This window comes from Pipra filicauda, unplaced genomic scaffold (genome assembly GCF_003945595.2).
Source record: "Pipra filicauda isolate LSUMZ 115617 unplaced genomic scaffold, ASM394559v2 scaffold183_size1465899_pilon, whole genome shotgun sequence".
NCBI lineage: Eukaryota > Metazoa > Chordata > Aves > Passeriformes > Pipridae > Pipra > Pipra filicauda.
The window spans coordinates 529,683-549,309 of NW_024104291.1; the positions used below are offsets into that span (position 1 = coordinate 529,683).

General features: G+C 41.0%; 1 protein-coding gene across 3 annotated transcripts in view; it reads right to left on the bottom strand.

Annotated features, from left to right (window-relative positions):
- Window positions 1-19,627, bottom strand: part of LOC113989411 (alpha-2-macroglobulin-like) — a 37,261-nt gene that overhangs the window by 9,175 nt on the left and 8,459 nt on the right. Inside the window, exons 6-27 of one of the 3 annotated variants that reach the window (XM_027723927.2) lie at window positions 19,432-19,600; window positions 18,071-18,155; window positions 17,227-17,350; window positions 16,369-16,483; window positions 16,132-16,241; window positions 15,152-15,313; window positions 14,663-14,890; window positions 12,945-13,008; window positions 11,582-11,724; window positions 11,078-11,227; window positions 10,694-10,864; window positions 9,858-9,948; window positions 8,328-8,454; window positions 7,806-8,034; window positions 6,647-6,773; window positions 5,935-6,056; window positions 3,515-3,566; window positions 2,808-2,891; window positions 2,524-2,700; window positions 1,551-1,635; window positions 844-1,000; window positions 493-567 (exon numbers count right to left, since the gene is read on the bottom strand). In XM_027723927.2, coding sequence (XP_027579728.2) covers window positions 493-567; window positions 844-1,000; window positions 1,551-1,635; window positions 2,524-2,700; window positions 2,808-2,891; window positions 3,515-3,566; window positions 5,935-6,056; window positions 6,647-6,773; window positions 7,806-8,034; window positions 8,328-8,454; window positions 9,858-9,948; window positions 10,694-10,864; window positions 11,078-11,227; window positions 11,582-11,724; window positions 12,945-13,008; window positions 14,663-14,890; window positions 15,152-15,313; window positions 16,132-16,241; window positions 16,369-16,483; window positions 17,227-17,350; window positions 18,071-18,155; window positions 19,432-19,600 — 2,847 coding nt within the window. Of the gene's footprint in view, window positions 1-492; window positions 568-843; window positions 1,001-1,550; window positions 1,636-2,523; window positions 2,701-2,807; window positions 2,892-3,514; window positions 3,567-5,934; window positions 6,057-6,646; window positions 6,774-7,805; window positions 8,035-8,327; window positions 8,455-9,848; window positions 9,949-10,693; window positions 10,865-11,077; window positions 11,228-11,581; window positions 11,725-12,944; window positions 13,009-14,662; window positions 14,891-15,151; window positions 15,314-16,131; window positions 16,242-16,368; window positions 16,484-17,226; window positions 17,351-18,070; window positions 18,156-19,431; window positions 19,601-19,627 lie in introns of all 3 variants that reach the window. The other 2 variants (XM_027723926.2, XM_027723925.2) reach the window with 2 other exon arrangements.

The following is a 19,627-nucleotide window of genomic DNA, read 5'->3' on the forward strand; positions in this document are numbered from 1 at the left end:
TCAAGCATTAAGGATGGGGATTTCCCATAAAAAAATCTAGAAGAGGCAGAGAAAATAAGAATGAACCCTGAGTGTGTGACTCTTTTTTACATGCCTATGCTGTTGTGTCTGCACAACAAAAGCGGTTCAGCAGGAATGTACCATTCCAAGAAACAAAAGGAGTTTTTTGTAGGAGTAGAAAACTTTTTGGCTCACTTCAGAGAATTAAATCTTATTTAACTAATTTTTAATCCAATCTGTGTGGAACCAATCAGTTATTGTCCACAAAAGAACTCAGAAAAATGTTAAGTAAAATGTTTGTATGGGAGAAAGGATTGGACAGGGAAGGAAAATGGAGGAAAAGTGTTAGTTTAGTCTAGGCTTAAACAGAAAGACTATTCAGGTGGGATTTCTTCTTTCAAAAGCTAAAGAGACCTGATAATCTGGTGGGAAGGGATACTAGTAGGACAGGTTAGTACCATCTATGGCTCAGGTTGGGGTGCGGACACATACAGTTACAGGCAGAGGAATCTCCAGCAATGCAATAGTGATATAGGCTGTCAGTGTGACCTCGTCATTCACTCCACCCTGCAGGGAAACACAAAAGTAGTTGTTGATCCTACACAGCACCACTGGCTTCTCTCTATGCAACGTATTTACATCCTGCAGAGACAAATCCTTCCTAGTCTCCTGCTCATGGTAAGTCCTTCAGAAGATGCTGCTGACTTCTTCATGCCTCTGTGATAGCTCCTCACTCTTCTCCAACCCCCAAGTGACAAAATAGCTTCATTGATCCCAGATTGACTTATGGTCAAGTTGCAGCCTGACAAAAGCCATATGGAGCCAACCAGGCAGACACATTACCTTTATAGCATTGTTCAGGAGTGTCCCAGAACTGCGGAAACAGCCATTATCCTTCTGCTTTTGAATAAGCCAGATCAAAGCATCCTGGATGTGCTTCTGATCTATGAAGATGTGAGGCCGGGCCTGGGCAAAAGACTTGAGGACAAAGGCTGTGAGCCTGAAAGTGACAGAGGGAACCAAGACATTCTGAGCAGGTCCTGTATCCATCAGAGGTCATAGGGCCCATATGGGCATTACTGTTCTGGAGGAAAGCAGTAGAGGCTACAAGACTTGATCACAGGGGGTTGGTTGGAAACTATGAGATAGCTTAGCAACTCAGTGAGATAGGGACTAATGCTAAATGGAAGCTGCTACTCATAGCCCTGAGGACTGCAGGCAATGGCACTGGGTAATGGCACTGTGGGGATTCATCATCATCTTCTGCTAACAAGAACTAGCTATACCATCTTTCAGGCCACCCTCACTTGAGCTGAAGAAGGGTGTCAGAGGAGGTAAGTAGCTATCAGTGCAGCACTGCAAACCTAAAAGACACCTCCCTTAACATCCTTTCTTCCCCCATTATCTCACATGATTATTCTGTGATGTCATGATAATAACTTCATCTTCAACTCCATTTCAACCTCAACAATGGCCAAGCACAAGAGAACACTGAGGAAAGGGAAGGCACAAAAAGCAGTAATGAAAAACCAGTGGTACTGAAGTCTTACCAGGTATTTCCAACTTGCCCATAATGTGGCCCAAAGGTACTATAAGAACCATCCCAGTGTTTGTACTTCAATTGCCTTTGATACCCTGAAATGGAGAGTGAAAAAATATTTCAGTTGCGACTGTACTTTTCAAGGAGCCATGCAAAGGAAATGTAGCAGATATGGGACAAAATGTCCCCCTTAACTAATGGCAGAAGTGTGAGCTATGTTGCTAAGTGTCACAATGGAAGTTCAGGCAAACTCACAGCTCTGAGTATCTCCATTTTGGTGCTCTTCCACTCTCCTAAAACACCTGGAAACTGAGTATCTGTGGTCATTGCTGATCTCTACCTTAGACTAGATGAGGAGAGAATCTCAGACTTGAGAGAAATGAGAGAATGGTTCCCAGAGGAGAACTGACAAAAAATGTGAGTCCTACACAGGCTAGAGATGCAGAAAACAGGGTAATTTTCATTGGAGGAAGTGCAATATTCCTGAAAAAATAACTGAGTCAAACCAGCCCCTTTCTAGTAGCATATACCCATCATGTGCATATGTACCAGTGTTATGTCTATCAATATGCCCTAGATAACATGTTCAAATTTTACCCTGGCCAAAGGTGAGCAATACTTTCTAAATCTCAATCCTAAGGAGGGTTCGAGATCTACATAAGCAGCTGCCATGATTAGTGGCTACAATCTGATTTATGTCTTTCATATAACCTTTTTCTTACAGAAAGAAATCTTGAGTTATTGCCAGTTCTGGACTTTTCCTGTGTTCCTGTTTGGATGCTGTTGTCTCTCATGCTGTACCTTCACTTGAACATAGGATTCTTTCTTACAGATACTGTATTATATACATCTCACCTACCAGTATCATGTTCCCTTCTAGAGACAGCCTCCAACAGATCATACATGCCAGTGGACAACAGTGTCTTTATCCAGTTGCCAAGGGAAGGGATTAACAGAAAAGCAAATGCTGTGTCCCGTCTCACCGCTCACTAAGTATCCAATGGCCTTGGATTTGACTTCTTCACTCAGCTGCCCTGTCTTGTTCAGATAGTCCAGGACATAGATGTTGGGTGCAAAGAGGACCATGTTCTGCTCTCCACAGCCAAATGGCATCTGGAGGAGCTGGTGCAGGTTCTGCATGGCGGTGCCCATGATGTCACCTGGGGAATGAGACAACTTACAGTGTAAATTAGCCATTAGACTGAGCACAGCCTGAAGTCAACGTGTTTCAAAATAGCACGTGACACTTAAAGGATGCTTCACTTACCTAGCACTGAGAAATACGCTCTGGCTGAGCCATCCACCACAGTCTCTGGAAGAACCAAGGAGACTGTCTCTGTCATTGACTTTTCTGGGATAAAAAACCAGATTAATTTGGTTACAATTCTAGATATATGTATATGCATGGTAGCAGCTATCCCCTGAACAGAGTTTTCCTGCCTTCAAGAAATACATTTATCTGTAATTTTGTTGATGATGCTTCCCATCCTGAAAATTTTGTGTTGGGCCTTCAATACCCTCACACACAGATTGTCATGGACATCTACATGGCACTATCAGCTGGTCTTGACTGACAAATACACTTTCCAACCTATTTTTCTGGCCTCTTCTGCTTCGGTGAGCTGACCCGGCTTACTGCAGAGTCTGGTTTGTGATTTTACACCTGCTGAATGAAAGGCATTAGAGATAACCTTATTAAATCCAAAATATTCTCTCCCTGCAGGGACCTGGCCAGCCTCAGTTCCTAAGAGATAAGCTTCTGTCTCTGTAATTGTTGACACTATTACATCCTCAGGTCTCCTCCTCTAGGAGGAACTGATTTCACTAACAGTTGGACATACATCTAATTTGCTTAATTTTATCACTTTCCTACACCTTTCTTCTCATAGTGGAGCATTCACAAACCTTTTCTTCTCTCTTTGTCTTTAGTCTCTACCATAGCACAGAAAGTCTTAGAAAGCAGATGGCTCTTACCAGATGCACAGAGCACAGAGTTGTACGTAGTTTCCACTTCAGTCCCTTCCGGCTTGGGGAAAAGGGCAAGAAGAAAAAGCAAAAAATGAGAAACAACAGCAACAACAACAAAGAAAAGGAAGACATATCAAAAGGAAAACTAAAAGGGACTTTTTGGAAATGACTTACAAGGTTTTCTCCTCCATGTGCTAAACTGAGGATAATTGAGGACTATAACATACTGGCTAATTACAAGTATGAAATGTAGTACATGTTCTTTCCTTTCTTATTATTGAGAGAGGCCCTGCAGATTCACAGGTTATGATGCAGATAGCATGTAAGGTGCTGTTACCAACAGTGCTAACAGAGCCACAGGACCCTGTTTTCCAAGGTGCTACCCACTATGGCCCAGTGTAGCTGCAGTGATGGCTGAGTGCTGGGGACACTGGTAGGATATGTATGCAAGAGCTTTTACAGGTGGTAAAGCACTCCAATGCACCCACATGTGACATGTTGCAACAACAAAAATCTAAATATATGCCATAGTCAATTGGTGATTCTATCCTACTGTTTCAAAAACTCCTAGCCTATTTTTTGAAGTCAGAAAAGAATCCCTCTTTTCTGTTGAGATAGGTGAAAATATTTTGCAAAAAACTCAGGAATTAAATGTTTACTATAAACTATTTTTTGTCAGAATTTATTGTAGGGAGATCCCGGCATTATTTTTTAACCTCCAAATAGGAGAGTTCCCATTGCTTCATTACTATTTTCCAACTTTTGCCCATTGAAAATTTTTTCCAGCATGCAAACAATGGTGTTATTGTCTTTACCTTCTCACATAGTTAAAATTCATTGTCTCTCATCCTTCAATAGGAAAAGACAGAAAAGTATTAAAAGAGTAGGAGAAAAAAGAAAAAGCTTTTTGGATAAAGTATGACAGAACTAAATGCTTCTGTTTGCAAAGGTACCTTCATGTTTGTTTCAGTATATCCTTGTGATATGCAACTAAATGAGAAATCCATTGTTTTCTTTGATTTTGAACATTTCAACAGGAAATTAAAACACACACTGTAATTATTTGAAAGATTTTCCTTTCCAGATGAGAAATTCCTGGGTGAAAAAACATCCTATTTCCCAAAGACCTCTCAGCAAGGCTTGGTTTCTGGATGGGCAAAAGGATGCCCCAGAGCCTTTGGCACAGTCCCTTCTCTCTCTGGGATGCACTGCCTACTGTAGGGAATATTGTCATCCATATGTTCATGACAATGCAGCTTCACCCCAAGCATGTTTCACTGTATCCACCCCTACTAATTAATTGTTGAGCCTTGGATGCTAATCTCTGACTCCATCCAGTCAGGGCTTGCTGTAGATTAATTACCACATTAAAAAATAGGATAGGATGAGCAATCTCTCAGACACCCTGATAGAAGCATCTTTAATACTTGTTCAGTAATTTTCATTCCCTTGCCATCTGGGAGAAAAGACTTTACAGTGCTGATCTTCTAGTAACTTCAAAGAGAAAAAATAAAGTCTTTTTTCCTGAAGGTATGTATGAAATCAGGAAATTTTCCTGAAATGTTAAACAGTTCTTCATGTATTATACGTACAAACCTATGTGTAAATATTTTAAAAAAAAGTGACTAGCAGATAGGATTGTTGTTCCATCATTACATTCAGGTTAGCAAAATGTTTTCTGAAGTTACATGAGTCCTAGCTCTGCCTTACTGCAATCAGGAATGTCTGCAATGTAAGAAGTTATTATCATTATATGGATTTCACTACACAACAAGTTAGTACTCTTTGCTAATAGCATCACAGGGAGTCATACTGTGGATTAATTTTATGACTGGCAATTTATCACGTGAAAAGCTGTGCTTTTATCATAGCAAAACACTGCTTAAGAAAAAAGTGTACAAAAGAATGAAAAAAATAAAAGGTTAGTTACTCTGTTTTGAACATTCTTAAAAGTGTAATAAAACCAGTTTGAAACAGCGATGGTAGTTTTGTTTAGAAATATTTGTAGGTTGTGGTGACTGTTCCATATTTCAGAGTCCTAGCCATGTGCTGGAGGAGAAGCATAAGGTTTCTGACTAGTGTTCCATTTACAACCTATCCCTGTGATTTATTACAGGTTTGGAGTTCTTACTTATCTCTGATAGGATGTCTCAGAAAACCTGTCATTATGGCCTGCTTTATTATTTCTGTCCCACTGTGTAACGTCAAACCCTGCTTTTACTATGAGATAGCAACATTATGAGTTATGGGCTCTACTGGCCTGGGCTAGATTTGCCAATGCTTCTTTTATAACAGCTTGCATAATTAGAGTCCTACAAGCCTTTATTTCTGCTCTCATAGCTAAAAGAGAAAACCTTTATCATACAGCAACTGTTGCTGTTGCTATTGCTACTTTTCTGTGCCACCAAAATTAGCATCACACATACCTCCACCAGCAGCTGTCTGATGACTGTGTCCTTCCGCCCTTTCTCAGGGGTCTCCACAACTGCATTCCCGCAGGGTTGCTGGTTCTGTAGAGCCTCAGTGCTCACCGAGAACTCCACCTGCCCTGGAGAAAACAGGGGCAGTCAGCGCTGCCTGGCAGAGCCATGGAAATGTGGGTTTGTGTTTGTGCTAGGCACTTCCTGATACATTACAGAGCTTTTCCAAGAGGAGAACTAAATTTGAGACAGTGTTTTATCTTGATCCTCATGCAGCCTTCCAGGGCACCTCCTTCAAGATGGCCATACAAGCAGGTGGTCCATCAACCAGAAGAGTAATGATGGGGTGGGTCTTGTAAATCAAATGGTCTTGTTCTGGGACCATCAAAGCAAGCTTTGATTAAAAAATTTCAGACCCAGAAACATTAAGCCAAGGCATTCTTAATTCCACAACTGGAATATCTGAGTACTTTGCATGTATTAAGGGAATTTGTGATTTCTATTTACATGTTAGGAAAGCAATGGCCTGCAACACTTACACGGTTTGTTTAGGACTGGAAATATTACACCCAGTGTAGTGTCAGGGTTGGACTTCTCCCTTCTGACATAGAGAAGATCCTTCCAAACAGGTTTTGAATTACGTAGCTCCTCACACCAAAGACCTAATGCCCTACATAGATATCTGATCTCAGTATGTTCTTGTTGTCCAGTTTCTTACCTAGAGATCTTGGTGTTACTGCCCAAGCCACAGTTATTCTTTCATTCATGCAGATGCAGTAGGATTCTTCCTGTTTCTCTGCTGGTATAGCCAGGAAATGAGTAGATTCAGCCAGGGACACATTGACCTGTTGGTTGCACAGACAGGTGACATGAAGTTTGGACTTGCAGAGAAGCTGAAGTTATTGGAGGCGATGCAGTACATGGAAATGGGGAGTGGAGCTTGTTATACTGTGGGACTGAGAACCTCATGGATATTGCAGAGAAAGAACTGCCTGATAAAGAGGGAAATGATTGAGATATGTAAACTCATAAGGTAAGTGTAGGGAACAGGATCTTTGGAAAGAAAATCAATTCTGGGAAAATTAATAGTACAGACCACTTCTACCATGAGTTAAAGACCCTGCTCATGATTAGTTAGGTGAAAAGATAAAACACTAGTGGTGGGAAACCAAGTAAGGGAACAAGGAAAAGTGGATTAGAGGAACCTGAAATCAGCAAACAGAACAGGAAAGACAGGGAAATAAATGAGAGCGCATTGGAATGACTGGATCAGTGTCCCTCCTTTTTTCAGCTTCATTCCTTTTAGAATAAAAATCTGTATTTATAAAAAGCTTAGCAAAGGTGGTTGAGATTTCATACCAATCATTTTCCAAATTCTCTTGACTTTTTCATTGGTGAAAAAATGCAGACAAGAATAGTGAAGCTATATAGCTCTGCTCTGTGCCTTAGGGACAGATGCAACAAATCAAAGGAAGTTGGCATATTCCAGCAAATCTGCTGTGATATTTTGTGAGATGAGACTGAAGGCTGAACACAGGTATTCACCCTGGTGAACTTGGAGTTTCCATGTGCAATGATGCTATGGTCTGTAAATAACCCAAGTCTCATATTTCTATAGGACAGTGACATAAATTTGTAATGACAAAGGTGGGAGTCTCACTAGCAGAGCTTTAGGTTCTGAATCTAATGGAGCTTTCTAAACTTTGGCAGGAAAACATACTCCTTCTTTATTGATATCACAAGGATTCCTACATATGTACACTTGTATGAAATTATAGTTAGAGATCAGTCATCTGGCTTGGGAAACCATGCTATAAGTGACCCACTGTAGTCTTTCCTAAGCTGCTGGACTGAGCAAAGTTGTGCAAGTCTCTTACCCTGATGCAGGCGGTCAGGTAGTTGAAAACGGTGGCTTTCAGCGTGAAGGACTCGCCACGCACTACAGAGTAGGGCATGGTGAGCTCAACAAAGAAGGGTTGAAAGGCCTTGAGGGACACTGTTGGAGACAGGCCAAAGCCTGTGTCTGCTGAAGTGCAGAATGCATTGGCTTTCCACTCGGTGATGGTGTCAGGGATGGTCAAATCCAGATCAGCATTTCCCTCAGAGCTGGTTAGGGACAGAGAACAAGATTTCAGTTATATTCTGGTGATCATTCTTCTTTGCCTACTGCATAATATCTGCTGACAGCAAACTCCTGACCAGCTGGGATATGGGCACTGGCTTTTGCATGTTCCCCCAAAGAATCCTATACTTAGTGACCTTAAAAAATCCCTCTGTCTACTAGAAATACCGCTCTCACTGAAATACTGATACTTCCTTTGAGGCTTTAACATATAGGTTAGTAAAAAAAGTAAGGTTTTGGCCTAGTGACCACACTCTACATTCCCTTAAACACTTACTTCACTGAAACTATGTCCCAAATCCATGTCTCAGGAAAGTACTTCCGGACAGTCTCCACAGTATTGTCACCAACGATACCTCCTTCCATCTCATACTCCAAATCTTCAAGCAGATTCATTGCAGTGACTAGGAAATTTTTCAATGACAGGAAAAAAGGAAAAGATGTGTCAAATTCTATTCTAAATCAGGAAGATACTTTCCTTCCAGGTAGTGGTTATTCTTAGATAAAATTTTAAAATTGAAAGCACAGCTTTGAAATCTTGGCCACTGAAAACAAATGCATTTCTCTGTTGCCATCTCAGTATTTAATTTTTCCTAATGTTGCTGCTCTTCTTACAGAGATTAGATGTAGTGGAGCATTCTTCCCTCCCTGCCAGCAAACAAAGCAGTGCCAAAAGAACCACGTATGATGATGATATTGAGGGTATATTTCTGTTGCAATACAGAGTCAAACATGAAACTTATTGTCTCCAGATATTACTGTGCCAGATAGTTTAATAATCTGGATGAAGAATTGATTGAGTTTATAGATAACCAGAAACAGAAGCCACACTTAGCCCTCCATCTAGGATTTTTTTTAGATGAATATGGGTCTTTACATCTTTGGCCATTTGCAACCAAACGGGAAGATGCTTTCTCACAGTGCTGCATACTTTTGTGCCTTATTGAAAGGTTTTCCATCAGCCTTAGAAGATTTTACATCTCCTCAAAGGAGACAGCTGTCTTGGGCCATACTCTGACGACAAATCCTTCATCTCAAAACCAAAGATCTGATCTGTTATAAATAGAAGGCTAGAAGTTGTCACTGGACCAAAAGCTATCCTTTTTAAATCAGAACTGTGATACTGCACTGGAAAAGTCAGTAACTGGAAGTGACAAAGGTAGGAGTCTTATATAGCCTTTCTAGTCTGAGAACTACTCGAGAAAACAAACATACAAACAAACAAAAGTAGTATCATTGTTATATCTTCATAGTCACTGAATCTGCAGCAAAGTGATGTGACATACCCAGCCCCTTCTAGTCATGTGAGTGAGAGAGCTGGGAACAGAACTAAATTTCTCAGCTTCCAGTGGTAAAATATCAACCATTTGTCTTGGCCCACTGTTGCCCTAGTTGTTCCTCTAGCTATTGCTAGAATGTGGCTGCCTAGAAGTAGAGACTCCTTTTTTAGGTTTCCACAGTTGAACTCAAGTCTGATGGAAAAAAAAAAGCCACTACTTTGTGCTGAAAGACTCTTTTAGTGCCTACAAGATCTCTGCTGTAGGGGCTGGCATGGGAGTCACCAAGCACACACAGTTCTAGCCAGACATATCTGTCTAGCTGGGAAGATGCAGGTAGAGGTAGAGCAGTTTCATATTTCAGGACTGAGTCCAGAAGGGATTGATCCTGAATTAGGTTAGCATATCTGAACAGAATCAAATCTGACTGGTGTAATTAATATTCAAAGATGTAAAGGGAAGGAAAGAAGCAGGATAGTAAATTTTAGGAAGTTGTGTGGGAGGTGAAATCAAGAAGGTACTAGAACCACTGTAACTCCTTTCCATCATGTGTCCTGGGTAATGCTGGCAGACTTCAGGCTTATGGATCTTGCTGCTAGTGAAGACTTTTAAGCCCAATTCCTAGTAAACAAAGAGAAAGAAGAACAAAAAATATGAAAAAAACTGGTTTGGATATAAACTTTATTTAGTATGTCAAGAACAGATGTACTTAAGTCTGGTAGTGATCAGAATAACAAAGGCTTGTATATAAATTCCAGATAGACAGATTTAACCCAGATGTTGAGGCTCTATCATGTTACACTCATACTATGGCTAAATTCTGGCATGATCAGATGGAATACTAAGGCCATAGGTCTACTTGAGCACAGCTGCCTTTATGAAAATGACATGTGTGAAACACATGGGATTGAAGGGACCCAAAAAGTCTTGTGCAAGACACTTTAGATGGGTATAGGTGGATTTTTGGGTTATCAAAGTAACTGACACTTTATTGAAGACATCTTTAAAGCAGAGAGAGAAAACATGAAAGAATGAGGAAGAGTTTCTAATATTATGGCACTAGAAATAATTTCTCAGGACTGTTTCCTTACTCGAGCCCATTTGCAGGTATCTCTATTAGCAATGAGGAGACCTTTCAAAGTTTTAATGGTTCAGAGAAACACTCAGGTACCAGTGATGGGCTAAGTATGAAGGGCCTGGGCTTGGTTATTTTCTTACATACAAAAGTTAGCAAGTTTACAGCAAATGAGCTTTTCTGTTTTGTTTTGTTTTGTTTTGTTTTCATTAAAAAACACTTGAAGACAGATGAGGAGAGCAGACAATTCCAAGAAGGGACCAAAAAGAAAAATGAAAGGCTGATGCTTACTTTGAGAATGTCATAGGCATCACCTTCACCATCAGGAGAAATGGGTATGTAGACAAATCCATTTAGTAACATATTCTCAAGTGACACACAAGGGTTTACATTGTCTTCTTCCAGGTAGTAGCCCTTGAAGCTATAACCCCGGATTTCCTTCAGTGGAAGAAGATCATACACCTAGGTAAATGCAAAAAAACCGGGGGAAAATGTTGCAGATCAGCACTTATAGGGGGAGATACTATCTAACACTCCGTTGGTAAATGCCAGCTTCTGAAAAACAAGTGCAGTGAGTGTACCTGTAAAAATACATAGCCCCATGTCTATAGTTGTGTTAATAGGTATTTGGTTGGTTCTTGCACTTGCTCATTACCAGAAGTAGCCAAGACTTACAGAACTGGGAGAGAGCTCATTTTCAGGCTTCATAAGGAGAACGCTCTTGTCCACAGCACGGAGGGCACACAGGGACCTTGGTGTGGCATGGAGTTTTAGGTGTGTGTTGGAGGCAGGAAGACCTTCCTTGGGTACAAAATTCAATCTCACCTGCAAATCCAAAAAGAAGTTCAAACAGCCACTTTTCCAGACACTGTTACATGCTATTATACTGATGCTTCTAGCCTTGTGAACTAAGCTCTGCTATTGTCTTGGAATTCTCATAATATATATTCAGCTTTGACCAATGTAATTAATGATGACCAATTTGCTTTTTTTTATTCTGTCTTGCCCCACTTTTTATAGTTATAGCTTTGTAATTTATTCTGGTCAACAATCCTCAGTCAATATCTGCTCAGATCACTTAATGAACACATTGTGAATTCTGCCTCCGTTCTGGAACTCATAACTGAACTACTGGTCACAAGACAAACATGAGTTGCATAAACTGTGACATATACTCACTTTATTGGGGAGACAACTTTCAAGCTGGAAATCTGCTGAACTGGCAATGACTTCCCCACTGGGCGAAGTGGTATAAACAAGCATCCGTGCCAGGGGAGCGATTACTGCCTCAACAGAGAGGGTCAGCTGAAATGTCCCATAAGCTAACAGAGAGAAAAAAAGGCTGATCAACACACAAGAAGTCCCAGTATATGCATTTTCCTTTCCTAGATAAAACAGTCAAGTTCACTCATGCTGAACATTTTTAGTCAGCAGGGGTAGGAATACTGATACATGATTGAAACCTATGGCGGCTGCTGAAGATACCTGCATTCAAAGAGTGATCATGAATAGCCAAATGGAGTGAATTTTGAAAGCTTTTAGATTCTCCCCAGTTAACATCTGGCATAATTTCTTGATGTTCTCAACCACTGTTTCCCTCCAAGATCTACCAAAAACAGATGAGGGAAAAAAAGGTAACAGACTATTGTAAAGGGAGGCAGCAGTCAAGGTTGCAGAGTGGCTGAAAGAATAACTGGCAAAGTTACTGCTAAGCAAGCATTTAGCTGGAACACTAAACTCTTGCTCCAAGCACAGTAGAAAATGCCCTTCTGTGCTCTAAAACTCTTTTTATCTGGGCCTGAACCTTATGTCACAATCTGGACAAGGCGACAGAACATCTCTTGATATTAGCCATGGTGTTAGTTTAGTAACTGCTACTAGTGAGGATGCAGAACTTTGTACGAACATACAGCACCCAAGACCTTTTACTTCCATAAACTGTTTATAGCCACTGCAATGCAAGTCCTTCTCATAGACTTACAAAATATCTCCCGGTCTTATTGTCCAAAGACATTTAAAGTTGCATTACAGCCAGTCTCAGTTACTGAAATGTGTAACCCTCAGACATTTATATGAATAAAATTAAATGTATTGGTTAGAATATAGGTATGTTTGGGTTTGCATGCTTACAAGGCAGGAACAATATCAAAAAAATGAAGGAAAGAGAGAGAAAGAAAAAGAGACACACTTCTTTCTGTTCACTGTACATGTGATCCCACAACACTGGTAAGCATCAGCAGTCAGAATAGGGTAGAGTGGTCATCAGAAAGTGCTGGTTTTAGGAAATGGCCAAAACATTATGCTTATTTTTTGTGAAATTTTTTAACATTTTATCATTAAAAAAATAGCACCTAACAGAACTCGGAGAAAACAAAACTAATCCAAGACACTTCATCAAAAAGATCTAATTTTGAAAATTCAAACATTACATTTAATGTTTGAATTGAACATTAAATTAAATGTTTAAATCTAAATAATTTATCTATGTCCCCCTACCCCCAAATTATCATTAGAAATACTGAAAATGCATAGTACTGCTCACCATCTCCAGGATTCACAGTCAGATCATGGGTGTCTGCTAATATAATTTCTCCCTTGGCCATCACCTGTGTGACAGAGAAACCTTCTGTAATTGTTGCTACTGGTGTTGAAAGGAAGGAGAAGGAACAGTCAGTGAGTTATCTGTAGATTGTTAGTATAAATAGTATTGCCAACTGTGAGCAACACCAAGAAGGTATTAAGCAAGTGCCAGACTGGAATTCACTGGGTCTTGGGAGACAAGTATTCACTCCTAGGAGGACCAATATTTTCTCACTGATCAGACCTCTCTTGTTTTTGTACATATTACAGGTTTGAATGCATTTTATCTCTGACCCCACATAAGTTTGGGGGTCATATGCACATTTCTAACAATCTGGAACAGATTGAGGGTCAAAAATTCTCCTAATTGCATTCTCAGTTGCATTTTGAAATAGTCTGAAGAAAAATTTAATCAGGATTAGTTTCATAACTCCACAGAGTTGGGAGAGAAGAGTACAGGCTGCAAATAATAAGAGCTTGGATAAGGTACTGAATTCAGGCAGTAAGCAACAGCCTGAATGCTACCTGTAATTTCTTCATTCCTAGAAGATGATTCCTTTTTCACAGTCAAAAATTCTATACAATTACTCTCCAGAGGAAATATATATATTTCATAGCACCATATTTGAATTTTGAGGTGTAGGATCCACTCCTATAAAAATTGAAGGTATCTCACTGTTTGTTTACCTGCTGTATGTGCATACTTAAGACCAGCTTTCCCAGGCTCCAAGGAGAAGCAGGATTGTTGTCCTTCAATTAGCTGTTAGCAGTCTTGAAAATAAGCACATAGGTGTCTCTAGCAAAGGTTTCTATTCTCTTTTTTGAATCTCAGCCTAAGTCCCCCAGTGTTTTGTATAATCCATCAGAATGGAATTGTCTTTTCCATTGATTTCTTCTGGTCCTCCAAAGGTACTCTTATAATTCTACTAGTGTCATTAAATGGGAGAACCAGAAAAACAAAGAGAGAAAGAAATCCTATTTGAATTTTCACCTGATTCTTCCTGTTCTTCCAAGCAAAACTGGGATATCATTTTTTGGTTACAGTTCAATTAGTCTCTCTTCTCTGACCTCCAAATTGAACAAATTCATAGTTCTCAATGCCAGCGTGTTATAGTCTATTCTGACCACTGTGGTATCCCAAACTTTCCATGATTGCTTGATGTTCAGCCTCAGCTCTAAGTTTATTGGGTTTTTCTGGTAGTGTAGTTAGAGGTGTTGCTTTAGTTTCATCAGTCAGATGACTACCAATGGGCAAAATGGAGTAGAAGATATTTTTCCTTCTCATCTTTTATCTTCTTATTGTAGGGTGCTGGTTTCTAACTAGTGGCCATATGTGAACTGGAATTTGGAATGGGGGAAACTGGGAGTGGATTATCATGAAATGAGAGTCTTGGGTGGCTGTGCCAAAGACAGTGCTCTCTTCATCAGTATTCTGTCTCTCTTCTGTTCTGAGTAAAACATGTACACCCTACCTATATCTGCTCACAGAAGACAGAGAAATGAGAAATATTAAGGAAATGTGTTTAGATTGCACTGCGGCAGGTCACACTTTCCATTTCAAACCCTCTCTACCGTTAATGGCTATATAGCAGTGCAGTAGTTCCTCATCATGGAACACAGCTATAGATGACACAGTACTTTCTGTGGCCATAGATCAAAGTAGCCACAAATACGTCTTACCAGGTAGTAAATGACAATTTTCTTCTGCTCCCCTATGGCCTCCCGTGTGAAGATATAGTGCACCTGGATCTCTGCAAGGGAGCCACAACTTAATGTCTCATGCTTTGGCTCAATTTTGAGGAAGCTCTTACTGGGGGAGTAAAACCGACTTATTCTACGCATGGCATGCTCATATGACGGTGTGATCCAGTTGCTGTCATAACAGTTCAGTTCAGGTTTATGATCTGCCTGTGAAAGAGGAAAAAAAGTTCATAGCTAAAAAAACCAGGTAATAAGTCACATAAAAGTCCACAGAAAAACTCTGGATATGTTCTGTATTTCCCATTCTTAGAAGACGGTAGAGAACATGCACAGAAGACACAGAGAAGAGAGGTCACCTGCCAAGAAACTTGCCTTGTTTTCCAGCTGGCAGAAAGACTGACAACCCATGGACAGATATTTCCCTGTTGATGAGAAAGACAGAGGCTTACCCCTGTCTGTGCCACTCACTCGGATTTCCAAGGAGGCTTGTGTGAAGGTGGTAGTGTCTATGGAAAACGAGGATTGTCCCTGCTCATCTGTAGTGTAATTCCCTTTGTATCTGTCTCCATCCACAGAAACTGTGATGGTTTCATTGGCAATTGGAGCATCAGTGCCATCGACCAGCTTCACCTAACAAAGCAATAACAAACTTCAGGTTTTAGACTAGCAACAGAAAATAATACCCAAGTAGTAAAGCCACTTGTCTTTTTCCTTCTTTCCAGGAAGGATGTTTCTTGACAGAGAAGAACAAAAGAAAAGAATGTGGAAATGTGTGAGGCAAGTCCTGAGTTGAGGGAACAACTGAGAAAATTGATTGGTCCATGGAAATAATCTGTCAGGACCCTAAGTTCCTCAGTATTTTTAATTCCCCTGGCCAGCCTCATTTGGGACTCTACTACTTATCATCTACCTCTTGGTTCAGGAACTCTATATTCTGGCTTGTGCCTTGTCCCGGTAGACCTACACGTAGCTCTTTCTCCTGCTGTTCCCATCTGGTTAAGTGGACTTTCTTGACTGGGCTCAGTCCTGACTCATCATCTCACATTGTCAAGTGGTCACTAGACTGTTGGTGGAACCTGTTATTGTCACCACTCCTGCTCTGCTCAGTTTGGCTGAGTAGTTGGGACTTGCTCTTGTTGACGAGATCACTATGCCTACCTGTGTTGTGGTCACCCTTTGCACCTGGATAACATTCCCTTGTGGAATAGTCCATGCTTGTTGCTCCCTGTCAGAACAATGGGCCTTCTCTTCTGTACTGGGCTGACTGCCTGGAGTGTCAGGGTCATGTGCCTCTTAGAGTGCCCCAACTATCAATGATTCATCTGCTTGTGCAAAGGTAGAGGAAGGTGGGCCATGTAACCTGCACTCACTGCTCCTCCATCTAATGGGATTACACTCTTGTGTGTTTGCTATGCCATTTGTTGTCCATGGTCTCAGAAGTTCCTTACCCTCCCGAAGAGTGGAATCCCTGGTCTGTACTGAGAGTCCAGCAGGTCAAAGCTGATTTTGCTCATGATGGGTGTGATACCACAGGAGCCTGTTCCAGTCATTTCTATTCCTGAGACAGAGCCCAGTAAAGAGGGATTATTAATGAATTTTTAGTCGTGTTGGTCCATCTTTCTTGTCTTTGCCAGGCCCTCCTGTTAGGGCCTGCCACCACTTTGCCATATCCATGTGATACATACCTGTGCCATCTTCTGTGATCTTGCCTTGTACCTCAATGCTCATCTCATATCCCCTACGCTGGAGTTGAAATACCTTGGTCCTCACTAGACCAGAAACACACCCACGAGCATCTGACTAAGCAAGGCATTGGAGAGAAAATTGAAATTCTGTGAACAAAGTTGGTGCCATGAAGGACTGAAATAGAGACCCCAAACCCAACATGCATAAATTCTGTCCCATGAAATCCCAGACTTATGTCTGGGACCAGAACTTGTGTTCAGCCTGTTTCCTAGTGTTTCATCTGTACGTTTTCTCTGTTCTGTGAGGTACCTGACACACAGTTCTCCAAGGCACAGACTGGTTTCCCTGTTAACTTCCTCCTACCTTAGTTCTGTTTTTCTTCCTGTTTCTTCCATTGTCTTCACTGCTTTCCTCGTTGCCATTTCTCCTGTATTTGACCCATGTACAATACTACCTCATCTTCTTTGTTCCTTGTTCTCTATACCGCCTTCTTGTTTTGTCCTCATCTTTGCTCCTCACTCCCTGACACTCCCTCTCACAGTCACAAAACTCTTTTACATATTATTTTCTTGGTTTTTGGAACAATAACAGGGACCTCATGGCTGATAACTGCAGATTTGTCACTAGTCTCAATGGGGTCAGGATTCCAGTTGTGGAGTTTTCATCATCAATTCTGTTTCCAGTTTAATGACCCCTCTCTGAAGCCTGCCTTCCTCTGAGATTCTCTGCTTTTCCCTGGACAGAGTGCTATCTCTGATGTTCTACTATCTCCCAACAGTCACAGATTTGGCCTCACTTAAGATAACATTGCCCATTAACCATGAGAAAAAATACTACATTTTAATCTTGGGACTCACCTGCCTAGTGAATTCTTCACACACAGATTCTGCCTCTTTTCCGTAACAACTTGAAGCAGAATGGGAAAATTTACGGCACACTTGGACATTCACCAAACCAGGAACAGGTTTCCCATAGGTGTACCTATAATCATAACGTGTTAATGTATCAGATGAAGAGACAGTCACAGTCACACTCAAATGCATCTCCTTAGAGACCTCTGTGGATGATTTCCTAATACTTCTTCTTAAAGGCTGACTAATCTGATATTTTAATGATTCTAGTGATTATATTTCCATCATTTCCATAGTAAGATTCTGCCATTATACATGGAAGAAACATCCATTCTGTTCTAGGGGGGAGGTCTCTGCAGAAAAGATTGACTTTAGAAAATTATTTCAGCCAGGAATATTCTTGTATTATAAACTGCTGAAGATTCAGTGAAGAAATGGAAAGGCAACCAGGAGCTCAAAAGGAGCAATTTATGAGTTAAAAATGAGAACACTGGGTTTGCATCACCAGCATAAATTATGTCTGATCTGATATCTCTGAGTATTTGAGGGTTCAGGATTGGCAGAGAAGCTCTAATTGAAGAAATGCAAGGACAGAAAAAGAAAATATACCATGAACTGGGAAGTGAGAGCTGTGGACCAGTTTGACATCATCTTTAAAGGAACACAGAGAAGACCCTTCACTTTGACTGCTCAGACCAAGTAGCAAGCTCAGGACTGACAGAGTGAAATAAGCTTGCAATGGATGCCTGGGAAAAGTATAAAAAGCCTTCACCAGTTCTTCTTTTGGTCCTTGGTAGAAAGGAGGAGTGAAGGATAAGCAAGAGAGATTTACTAGAGCTCTGTAACTCACAGACCACAGACAGACACTGGAAGCTCGTCGTCCTTAATCGTGATCATCCTGGGCAGCTTCACCAGGACCTCAAACTTGGGCAGCACTAAATGAGAGACAGAAAGTCTGATATGAGATGAGTGAATGACAGCTGTGTACTATACAGTAACCCAAACAGAGAGCCAGGATCATCTTAATAGGAACCTCTTCGTGCTCTTTACCAAGGATCTCCTACCCCTTCCCTAGGTTTTCTCAGCCTTCACCATTGTTTGGGTTCAAAGGCAATTAAGGAAGTTTGTAGTCCTTACCTTCTCTTATTTACAGCACATGCTTAAGTGATCCCACTGGCACCAGAAAGCTGTGTAGATCCCTTATGTATGTCCATTGAGAAGGACACATTGGTCCTGTGTGTTGTGTTCACAGTTCATAATTTGCAACTAGGACTTGGAGCAGCACATTCGCCACCTTTGTGATTTAACACATTGAAATGTCTTGAATCATTGATTCTCTTGGTTGATTCTTACTGTTCAGGAGGTCCGAAGTTGCTCTTAGGCTCACTAATATGTACCATGGGATACTGTCCTGCATGCCCAGGGAGTTCTAATGAATCTAGCCACAGACTCTCAGGGTTATATTTTCAAGGGGAAGAGGCAGCAATAAAGCTCAATATAAAGGGGTACAAGTAAAAGACTTATTTTGCTCCTGAGTATTAAATTACATCCCTCTTCCCATATTGCATCCTACAACCCTAAGCCTCCAACTACTCATGCCCAGGACTGGACTGAAGTATGTAATGGCCTGCTTCCAGGTGGTGCACCTGAGGTGTTTTTCACGCTGCAAGGAAATAACAGCAGGGTGGGTACACATCCAGACCCAGGAAGTGGAAAATAACCTTGGGTTATACAGTTTAGACATAAATTTGTCTCTAAAATGGGAGGCAAGGCTCAATGTTTCAACCCCAGAGCACATTTCCTCAAAAGACTGTAAGAGAAATAGCAATAGGAAAGATTCACAGAAATGACTCAAGAACAAATAAAAGAAAAATTAGCCTAGTGTAAGGCTAGAAAAGGGACATACTTCTTTGATCTTGTGGGGTGTTCAGAATGATCTTTGCAGGAGGAGGAACAGACCACCTGTCACCATGGCACGTTGAAGCCTATAACTTTGTTTGTGGTCAAATTATTCACCATGCCTGACTTTGAACCAAATAAGTCAGCCACTTCTGATACTCAGTACCTTCTGGCTCAGCCCCTATGAATCCCATTGCCTGTATATTCAGTCCCTCTTTTCTACATGCTGTTCCCAGGAAATTCCAAATTGAGAGGTCACAGTAAAAGGCATTGCTGTCAACCCCACTTGCAGCCCATACCTCCTGTCCTTACCGTATTCCTCCACACTGAAGAAATGTTCCACAGGGGATGAGAAGCTCTTCTGCACAACTATTTTGTAGGAGCCCTGGATGGGGTCTGATGTGAGGGGGAAGGAGAGCTGTATAAGGCCTGTTTCTAGTTCCACCCCTTGCCACTGGTACACACGATTCCTCTGGGGATCCTACAGGTGAGAGTAAAAACATCACAA